General features: G+C 32.6%; 2 protein-coding genes across 5 annotated transcripts in view; both read right to left on the reverse strand.

The window, feature by feature from the left end:
* Positions 1-4,925, reverse strand: part of LOC111003916 (insulin-like receptor) — a 44,690-nt gene extending 39,765 nt beyond the window's left edge. For both annotated transcript variants that reach the window (XM_022274674.2, XM_045630567.1), the window contains exons 1-2: positions 4,719-4,925; positions 946-1,085 (exon numbers count right to left, since the gene is read on the reverse strand). In XM_022274674.2, coding sequence (XP_022130366.2) covers positions 946-1,045 — 100 coding nt within the window. In that variant the 5' untranslated portion in view covers positions 1,046-1,085; positions 4,719-4,925. The remainder of the gene's footprint in view (positions 1-945; positions 1,086-4,718) is intronic.
* A 2,872-nt stretch (positions 4,926-7,797) lies between these two features.
* Positions 7,798-11,105, reverse strand: LOC111003923 (UPF0489 protein C5orf22 homolog). 3 transcript variants are annotated; one of them, XM_022274685.2, is made up of 5 exons: positions 10,854-11,105; positions 9,836-9,971; positions 8,485-9,317; positions 8,081-8,326; positions 7,798-7,910 (listed from the first exon to the last, which is right to left on the reverse strand). In XM_022274685.2, exons 3-5 carry the CDS (start codon positions 9,250-9,252, stop codon positions 7,815-7,817), a joined length of 1,110 nt encoding a protein of 369 aa, XP_022130377.2. In that variant the 5' UTR covers positions 9,253-9,317; positions 9,836-9,971; positions 10,854-11,105; the 3' UTR covers positions 7,798-7,814. The 3 variants fall into 3 exon arrangements, with proteins under 3 accessions (XP_022130377.2, XP_022130376.2, XP_022130375.2); XM_022274684.2 differs by having other exon boundaries at positions 9,836-10,017; XM_022274683.2 differs by lacking the exon at positions 9,836-9,971.
* Between the last annotated feature and the right edge of the window lie 119 nt (positions 11,106-11,224).

The following is an 11,224-nucleotide window of genomic DNA, read 5'->3' on the forward strand; positions in this document are numbered from 1 at the left end:
ATGTTTTTTTACGTTAAATATATGACGTTATTGTATTATATATATCTATGGGAATATATTTTTAGGTAGATCGTTTAGGATCGGTATCGGATCGGTAGATACATAGATTAGGATCTTACACAATAACTTAAAACACAGAATCTTCCAATAGAAATTAACGGTTATGGTCAGTTGTAAAGACCTAATTTATTCTATAGATTATAAAAACCTATATACATATATATATATATATATATATATATATATATTTTATTCATCAAGATTGCTATTGCTTTCATAATTTCGACAAACCAAGAGAATTCATTAAGGATCTCTCGACCAGGAAACTCATCGTCGTTCAATATGTCAACGCGAAGAATTCCGTTGGTGTCCGAAGCTTTTTTAACATGACAAAAGATATTTTTAATCTGTTCTGTAGATTATTAGTCGGCCCAGTAACAACAAACTACGTCTACTACTAAGTCTCAATTGGCCTGGATTTACAATATAGATATATATCTTATATAACTCATCTTAAAGTATGAGGCAGAAACTAAACACAAACACCCGTGCAGAATTTATGCATTCATAAACTACTACTTAGTTCTGTGTTTTTATCAAATGCTGCTTAAATGTGAATAATACTCTAATTGTAATTTCCAATATACATAAATATATGGAAAATATTTGGATTTGTGGATTTTTTGATCTGTTTCGTGACCATGTGTTTTTTTAAATCAAGTAGGTAAATAGGAGAAACACCACCCACAATAGCGTCTAAGCCTTCTTCGTAGTACGAGTAGACTTCAAACACGCAAATAGAAAGAAAAGTCGATAGACCAACAATGATTCGAATGCAGGGTTGAGTGTCGGAGTGCTGAAGGGATAAGACCAACAATACTCAAAAAGTATGAATGTATAACGTCAGACTAGAGACTGAAAAATATTAATCTCAAAGGTACTTACTTCCAGGCGCAATCATATCAATGGCGTATGCGTGATTGCAGAAAAGCAAAAGGCCGCTGGCCACTACCGGCCACGCGACCCAGTCGCACCCACGCCTCATCACGGCCAGCGAAGTTACTCGCCTAACCACATATCCCGAGCTGTAGACAAAATAATATGAATATTAAAATTTTAAAATATAAATCAAAATAAATTACCAATAGATGAAATAAATCCATTTAATCGGGTCCATGTTTATAGTCAAACAACGTCGATTTCACAAATGCCTTTCATAGCCAATTAGTCATAGGTTTGAAAAGTCGTAGTGTATTTGAGTAAGAGCTATTTAACTGGCAATCTATTTACAGTTTCAAACAGTTACTAATAATACCCTCGGTTAATGCCTGCCGTCGCCTATTTATTTAGCTTTCGGAGTTTTAAGGTCACGCATGTTTGAGTCCGGAAAGGTTTAGGAACTTATTTTGTGTAAGTACATATTAACAACATTTTGTTAATAGATGGTGTTGTACGCTAAAGTAATTTATCATAATTTTGTGTGTTTAACGAGGTTTTCCATCGATTTCTCTTTTATTTTTATTTTAATAAATATTTCTAAGCAGGTTTTTTTATTTTGATTATCTATTTTAGTACATATATTAATTATATATTAAATTTTGCAACAAATCATGAATCTTATTTCCTCCTACTGTGGTCGGTGACGCAACACTATTGTGAGAATCGTGGTAATTAAAACCATAATTAACTTGCCATCTCGTTGCAACAGCCAAGTTTCATTGATCAATTCATTCACAAACAGCAATGTCTCAGGTAATTAGCGTAGAAGCCTTTACGATTCTCACGCGACCCGTAAATATGCATTAGTGAACTTCATGTACATTAGTTTGAAAAATTTCGTTTAATACAGAAAATACTGCATTATAGGGAAATAACATGAGTTTTAATTTGAGAACTAAAATATATTGATACTTTAAGCAAACACTATGTGCAAAATACATTTTTACTATTACCAAACCAAGCGTGTATAAACATGTGAAATCGAACGTAATTAATTTTATTCGTGATACCGTAATTTATCAACTTTAATAACGAAATTTTTTAACTTTAACACGAACTAAAGAATGTGTCACGATCAACACAATTTGTTTGTATTAAATATCCAGCAATAAATTGAGTATTGAAATCTGTACGTACCATACAAATTTATTACGTCTATATATATTTTTATAACGCCATAGTAGTTTTTGGAATAATTATCTAAACGAACATTGAATTATGATAAAGTACAATGTTTCGATAATTCGATAGCAAAACAATAATTTACGTCATGATGAGTATGACGCTTACCGACTGAACGGCGCCTGATTTACGATAGTGTACGGTACGCTAGATAACATCAATTGGAACCTGTCAAGATTCCTACAGCGTCACGCCTAACGCCTCTAAACAAGATTAGACACATAGAATATGAGTACCTATCTCAAAGACATAAAAACGACACAAATATGCGTATAATTTCGAAATATCTTCATTATAGAAAGGCCCATTGATAATTTTATCAATTAAAATGATGTTATAAATTATAATTATTACATATTATAAACTAGGACTTACATTAAAATTGAATTCAAATTATCATCAATTAGTTAAATCGTTTAGGTATTATTCAGTCTTAATAAATAAACTGTTCATTGACAGTGAAGCGTATTATGTACATACTACACAGCGCTGCAACTATTTTATAACTCATTTAATACACGTGGATAACACGTTGATAGTAAAGCATGTTATGGCAATTTTGTTCCAGTGGTTGTAACCGGTTAGCTAGGGGTGAAAGAGATAACACAATATTGGATCGTGGTATGAGTAGGAATAATTATACGTGAGTAGGGTTCTGGCGTGTACTGGTTCCACAGCGCTGATGCCAGGTAAGGAAGGATCAACAATGGAGCTTTCCCGCGCCGCGCTACATTCCGTGTTGTTTACGCGCCATAGCGTGGCGGAGTTAGGTCGATGACCGATGCCGCGCCACGCCGCTATATTTTCGGTAATAAATAATAGCACAGCGCAAGTCGCAACGCAGCGCGATCGATCAACCTGCGGGCGTTACCCGCGGCGGCGCGCCATACTTCCTAAGGCAAAACATTGCACCCCAGTCCCCACACCCTTTTACCCGTAAATAAATCTGCAACACACGAGAACCACGCGGAATAACCTCATTGCAGGTATTGTAATAATGACAACGTGTGAGATAAAGAGCTACCACTATTATTACAATTCTAAAAAACTATACAATATTTAGTTAGTTATATAATAATTATTACCAATTAAAAGCGTGTTAAAAATAAGACTACCTGTTTTTAAATTCTGCCGTTATTGGGATTTCTAACATATCCAGATTTGAGAATCAAACCCTGTTAAGAACGCAATAATCGTATCCCTATCTCATTATTATATAGTTCACAGAGATATTATTGTTTAGTAAGGCAAAATAATATCCAAATTAACTGTAAATGTTTTATATATATTTATCGGTATAATTATTGTTTTGATAAGACTTCAAGGTGTACATATACACGAACGAACTCTTATCGCTAACAAGTAACTGTTTTGTGTACATAATTTACAATGTAGTTAAGATATTTAACTTATTTGTATTTACATATATTTTTATAATGCAGGGTCCTAAAGTCATATTATTGAACACACTATATAGTTCGAAATTAATATTTATACCCCATTACGTTTATACTTGTAATAATACAAATACTTTATTATAAAATATAGGACACATAAATTTGCCATTAAACACCATTAAGATTTTTTACGAAGACAGTACAAGGAAAAGTAAACAAACAGACCTTGAAGTTTCATATCGCTGTGACGTTTTAGAAAAATACAGATAAGTTAAAGATTTCGACATCATAGTTGATAGATAAGAAATATCTCATATAGAAGTATCGCAACTGGACAAACATAATATGTATTATGTAGTTATGAATATATGGATTGTTTAAATTTAAAGACTACGTAGTCTGTATTATCTCTGGTCCAGCCTTATTATGAAATATTTTGACAGTATTATTTATAGTTGTCCTTATATCAAGTGGATACTGGATACTCTATTCTACTTACTACTATGTTCACACGACACACATCACACCAATAACGTCTTTTATAAACACAATATTATAGATCCTATTAATTATTAAATTTACTATTCATTCAGTATTTTTTAATGTAATGTCTTTTACTTAATATTCAAGACTTAATTTTCAAATATTGTCATATTAATTAGTAATCTTGCAACTCTATGCGTATAGGTATGTAGTGTCTTTGTCTATGTGTCCTTTTTTATTTTATTTAGTTAAAATTGTAGAATTTACAATAATCTCATTAGGAACGAAAAGCTGCACAATGTGAATAAATACATTTTTAAAATAATTAATTGGATATTTATAAAGTACGCCTACGCACAGCGCTGTTAAAATTTCAAAATCCAAATACAGTTCATCACGGGCTACAATCGGACGATGTGCGTCGTTCCAGCGCTGGTGAAAAGGGCGTTGTAAGTTGTTGTTTACACCAAACCACGTGTTAACTGTTAAACTTCACAGTCAATTCATGCAAGCTATCAGATCACGTGGTCGCACTCTTAATAGTAACAACTGTACTACAAACAAAATCAAAATATGTATTTCATTTTCACATTACACTACCAATGTGCAAGTGAAATAGTAGTCAGATTGAAAATATATAGGTACGAAACGCTATACCTGAGCTCAAAGATTGCCGTAGTTGTCTTCTCCTTAGGCACCACTTTTATTAATCAAACAATATGCAAGCATTTAATTATTTGCACAGTCACAAGTCACTTGTAATGGTATGATTTATAACATCAGAAGCAACACTATTGTAAACACTGCGCGCATTGGATACCGAACGATAAACAGACGAGTTAACATGAACGACGCGCTCGAATGACTGGCTGGCCGCTGAAGGGAGGGAGGCGCGGGGGGCCATGCCGTCGACCTAGTCGAGGAATGCGGCTCGCCCGTTCTCGCGTTCTTATTTTTTTTAGTTTGGTCGGGCAGGGTAGAGCAGAGGAAATGCTACTCACAATCCCAATGTTACCGCCTCTTTTTTGGCAGTCTTGCCTTTTACTTGTTAATGAGACATAGCCCTAATCGTATTTTATTTATGGGCCATCCAGGAAGTCCTCCTTTCAAATTCTATTTCTTCTATTCTATATATGTATCCAAAACATGGTCTTAGATCCTAACCCACCCATATAGTAAAGTGGCACTGATATTATTGTTACTAATTCCCTATACTCTTATTTGTATGTCCTATCATTAAATCCTTGAATGTTGAAGAATATCCCTCGGCAGTCGCGACGAGGTATAATATTATAACCTATTAGATATTTAAAAAAAACATGAGATGCGCCGATTTTATTTTAAGACTAAGAAAAAAAATCGAAAGAACCACGAAACTAAGCAGAAATGTAGGTACACCCCAAGATATTTAACAATATTTTATGAATTTTAATGCCAGTATAGAGTTGTTCTAGTACTACTACAAAAGCTTAAAAATATGAAGTGGACGCTCAAATCATGATGAACTTTCATATTGTGTATCAAGTTAGGAAATTACCTAGAGTTTACTTTGCAAGCTCTCAAGAGAATCCCATAGTGATACCATTGATTAGGCGCAACTGCGCCATGAATCAGGTTTTTATTTATTATACATAATGTAAATTTCGTCCTCAGCCAAAAGTTGCATCAACTTTCGAAACATTATTAAATTCTTTGGAACATAATATGCTTGGGTATTAATAACATTTTTGTTTTAACTTAACTTTTACACATATTCAGTGTTAAAATATAAGAAGAAAAAACCTCAGAATTATGCTTAGTAACATGTTACCACGTAGTTTTATTATTGAACACAATTGAAAAAACACACATTGAAAAAAGTTTGGTTTCAATAAGGTACTTTAAAGGGACTTCGGAGAAGTTTTTGGCGGGTTCTTAAAGTAATTAATGTTTAATTAAAATATTTAAGCCAATATATGGCAAAAAAAAAAAAAAATTATATAATAAGTAATCTAAAATAGTTGAATATGATGGCTTCAAGTATTGATTTAGTACGTTAGGTCCAATTTACGATAGTCAAACATGAAAAATAATAATTAAGTGGCTATTGTGAAATTAATGAAAAGTGCATTATTTCTTTAAAATTATTTAAATAGTCAGACGCCATGCCAATAAAATTTCATTACATTAAATTGGTGGCAATTTTTTCAAACGTGACCAGTGCATGATGTAATCCAAAATTAGATATACCCAGACGCCACTTCGATGTGCATTTGACCCCAATCGCCCCCAATCGAAGGACTTAATTGTTTGCCCGATCAATGATGTTTTAATAAGTCAAAATATTCGACATTGCGCCTGATTAAATTTATAATAGACGCTATGTTTGAAGTCGTAGATATTCTGATTACCAAAGAAACAGATGATAAATGATACGTAGTCTAAAATAATTGTCTTCCAAAATAACAAACGAATTGAATCGTATGTTTTTTGAAGTAAAAAATTGGAATCCTAGAAAGAGGCTTCATAGATCTTATAGACAGAAAGTCCAGTTTAGATAAAAATACTCCAATCCAAATGCAATATGGGACCAACATGCGTCCCTGTTCCGATTCTTGCCTCTAATTGACCTGGCCTGATCAGTGTCACTTCTAAATGCTAATAGCTATTTCGCACGTTAACAGTACACCTGCGTATTTAACACATGTACAATACGGTAATTTTAGTTAAAACAATTACCAAAATTTACACACAATATTACAATCCCGAAAACAGTAAAAAGCGTGTTACAGAATGTGTTAAGGTACGTATATATTGAGTTACCAATAATATTAACTGTATATTGAATATAATAATTGTACTATATATAATATATTCTCAGGTCCCAGCTGATACTTCCTACCTCTCCTACTCAGGATAAAAACTCCGATTGAGCGGATCCGATCCGATACCACGATTAGGCCACGACAATAATAGTTATCGCATTATTTGTATACACTACATCTTATACCTAGTGCATTTATATAAATGTTTAAAGAATTAAAGTAACATTTTACATTTTTTTCAATCGGAGTTGCTTGATTATGTTATATGCGGCCCCAGTCACAAAACCGTAATAATGTCTTAACTGTGTTCATTTAGCACATTACAGGAGAGTTATGGGAATGCATTTGGCACAAAAATTCAACTGCTCCGCCATAGTGACGCCACTACCGCGACGTTTCGCAGCAAATAACGTTTTAGTATATAAGACAGTATTAATAAGTTACCTTTAAATGTGTAATAATCATTAATGTGTTATAATAGTACCGCTAAAACCTTTTCACGCTAGAAGCCAAAATTCGCAACACAAAAAATTTTTTTTCTTTACACAAATATCTAGTAAAATATAATAAAAATATATATAAAATATTGTTTATAGCATTCTTTTATATCTTAGAAACTGTAAGACGCGTTGGCTGTGTGACTGTCAAATTGGCAAAAAAATATAAATATTTATTTATTTATCAACTCTTCGTTCCATTACAAAATAATATTCAACGTGATTAAATGAAGAGGAGGGCAACTGGCGGCCTTAATCGCTTTCGAGCTATATCTTCTAGGCAACCATTGTAAGAAAAGAAAAAATGTATTAAATTACATAAGGTAGGCAGCAAGTGTAAAAATATATACTTCTTATAGTTACTAAGAAGAAAAAATACTTTTAATTTGTTATGAAACCGTTAAAAGAGACTGAACATAAAAAGAAAGAACAATGGAAATTTTCCTTAATTTTTATTCCTTGTTTTTATCTAAATAATGTAAAATGGGTTCGTCCGTTACATATATTTCCTTTAGAGCGCGAAGAACCTGTGATTGTATTAACTCAACCTGCGGACAGAAATATTTACAAAATAAGACGAATATTGTTTAAAATATATAAAACCATAGATATATTTTTAGAATTGAAATGTTATTTTAAACACATAACGAATATTATTGTTGGGATGTTTCTAGAAAACGAGCAGTGAAATTAGGATGCGAACAATTATTTGACTAACCTGGTGTGGAGGACAATATCCGTCATCTGTAGATCTAGCTATTGTAATCAAAATAGGGGGTGGAAAACCTTGTAAAAATGGTTTGAGACACTTTTCAATTGTGCTGTTAATTAATTCTTCTGAGCTGATATGATGAGGCAACCCGCCCTGATCTCTTGTACACCCACTAGCGAACACGGCCCACCAGTCCGGACGCTCCCCAAGGCGTTTTGCTTCCTCCTCTACAATTGGGACCAACGCTGAAACCTTAAATATCACTAATGTTAAGAATTACCACCCGTTCAAATGGCAATTTTTATTATACTGTGTTATCCTGTTTTGTTAAGCGCATAAAATTAATTATTTCAACGAATGAAATGCCGTATTTAGGTGTTCTGCAACAGACATGTATTCAGATTATTTACCTTTTCATAATATAAGCCCTTGTTTCCTGTGTAATTCTCCAAATTTCCATATTCATCCATACACATAAATAAATCTTCCAATTCTTGTAATTGTATTTCTCGCAACGTAACCGTCTTTTCAATACTTTCTATATCGTCGTTTTCAGGCAAATCAAAATGAAATAAATCTTCCAACAAATCATACAGACCAATATTGTTATAAAGAGCCAAGAAAGGATTAGCCGTACTGAAAAAATCCAGATCAATATCTAGTACAAATGGGTTGCGGATATCAAGCTGATTACATAAATTATGTATATTAGAATCCATACGACGGCTCAGTTCTGCGACAGTTAACATAAACTTTCTTTTGTTCACAAGCTGTGACGAATATAGAGCGTCGGATAAATAATAGGGTTCTTTACTATCTACTCGGAGAAAGCCCGTGGCGGGGTGGTCTCCAACATGAATTAGTCGTGATCCATCGCTAAATTGGTTCGCCCACGGTGGTCTGATCCATACAACGCGATTTATATGCCCCGCGGCAACCGCTGGTACAATCCAATTTTCTATCTGTAATAATTGCAAAACTTTCCTTCCTCCTCGTGCTTCCTCTCCTTTTAATTTACGATCTATAAGCATATCTGGATGAGCATCTAAATGCAATAATGTGTTTCCTTCTAATGGCAACTTTTTACCACCAATAGCGGAATATACGAATTGTAAGGCATCGTTATGTTCTTCGACTACATATATAGGAATCTTTTTAAATTGCTTTAAATTTTCCATTTTATTAATTATTTATGATTATTTTTCGTGTAACTTTCTAAGTTATTATTGTATAGTTAGTGAACCTGAAATAGTATCATCACACTTACTACTATAAATTATCGTATACATATATAAGTAATACATACGATAATTTATAGGAGACGCTAAACACAATAGGCCTAGACTATTAAAAGTACAGAGTAGCATTAAAGCAAAAATAAGCAGAATTTCATATTATCGTTTGTGCGAGACTAAAGTTGAAAAGTTAGTCAAAATATTTTATTTTTTGTGATAATCCTGGAAATTTCCGCTCCAAGGTAACGTACAGTCGAAACTTCGTATTTGCTACACGGCTGCTGTTGACTTTGGTGTACCCATGATTTGTAGCCTCGCATTGACAGTGATAGAGCACATTTTAGACCACAATAACAAGCAAACACACGTTGTGTGTCAATATTTACTAACATCGCGTTGTTGTTCTTTAATATAATAGGGGTAATGTTTGTTCGAATAGGAAGAACTCTAGGAGAAATTCATTTAAAAAAAATCAATTTAAGTTTATGAATACACATATACCACAGATACTCTTTTGCGCTTGTACCTAAGGCAGGTGGGTATTGTTAGCTGCGGGGGACAGGGGTGTTGTGACGGCTGGAAAGGGTCGATACTGCGCGTCACTGACGTCATTACGCTACTACGCCCGTCCAAACATACCCCTCGCGTTTCTGCTCAGTGACCTATTGCGCCGTAAAGCCCACATGGGTCAAGGCGGAAAAACAGCGCCTGATTAATACGGAATTAGCCTTCAGTTTATACATTTAAAGGGGGTCGGAGTTATAATTAGTATTTTTTTTACATTTATGGTAATATTATCACATTAATAGTAAAATTTTCAGCTGTAAATATTGAAATCATAAAGTTATATAACTGGTATTTCAGAAAGCTTTATTGGGTTTGATAGTATCAATGTTACAAATTAATTGTTATTAAGAATACAACCTACATAGAGTGTTGACTCACAATATGGAACTAGTAAAACAAAGAAATAAACAAAATCAAATCAATTCATCTATCTAAATTTATTCTAGAAATAAAAAAAGCTTAAGATTAAACCCATTGTAATTATTTTTAGTCAGTAATTTACAAAGCCATAGGCTTTTTTACTGTAAATTCTGAACAATTTAACACATTGTATAATATGAATGTGAAATTTTCTCAAATCTTTTTTGAAGTTGAATTGTGAAAAGTATTTTTTTGTGCTACATCTGACTGTGTACAATTTTTTAATATAAATAATAGTAGGTAATATTGTAAATTGGGACATTATTATACTATTGGAACATTATAATATTGGAATTAATATTTAGTAGTTATTAAATTTTGCTAATGCCCACAATTTTGTCTTAATTCAAAAGCTTATATCTTGCAAATTAAATTAAGTACTATATAAATTAAGATATAAATTTAAGATATCATGTCCTATCAATATTACTTAGTATCATAATCACTTATTACATTTTATAATTTGTTAAAATTCAACTACTATTACACTAAATTAATAAACTTAATTACTGATTTTGTATAAATAACTAATGTATTGGTACCATCAATCAACTTACTTGGCTTAAATATGTAGAAATATCTACATAATTTGGTAATTCTGTTAGTGGGAATTAAAATGCTTTAGGATAATACATTTTTACATATTACTCATGTACCGTGTAATGAACCATCGACCACTAGTTTACTAACTAATGAACACAGGAAGGCTAATACATAAGAATATTATTAGATAGTATATTTAGATAGAATAAATCCTAAATTAATTTTTAAATTTATGTCCTCGTTATGTCACAGACTACAATCCACAGACGCAAATAATGGCAATTGACGTTGACAACAGCAGCTGACATTTGATATTATAAAATAATTTCACAGAGCCATGACTATCACTACGGTAAATAAAAGTTTCTATTAGATCTGGGGGCCT

The sequence above is a fragment of the Pieris rapae genome, chromosome 1 (assembly GCF_905147795.1).
Source record: "Pieris rapae chromosome 1, ilPieRapa1.1, whole genome shotgun sequence".
NCBI lineage: Eukaryota > Metazoa > Arthropoda > Insecta > Lepidoptera > Pieridae > Pieris > Pieris rapae.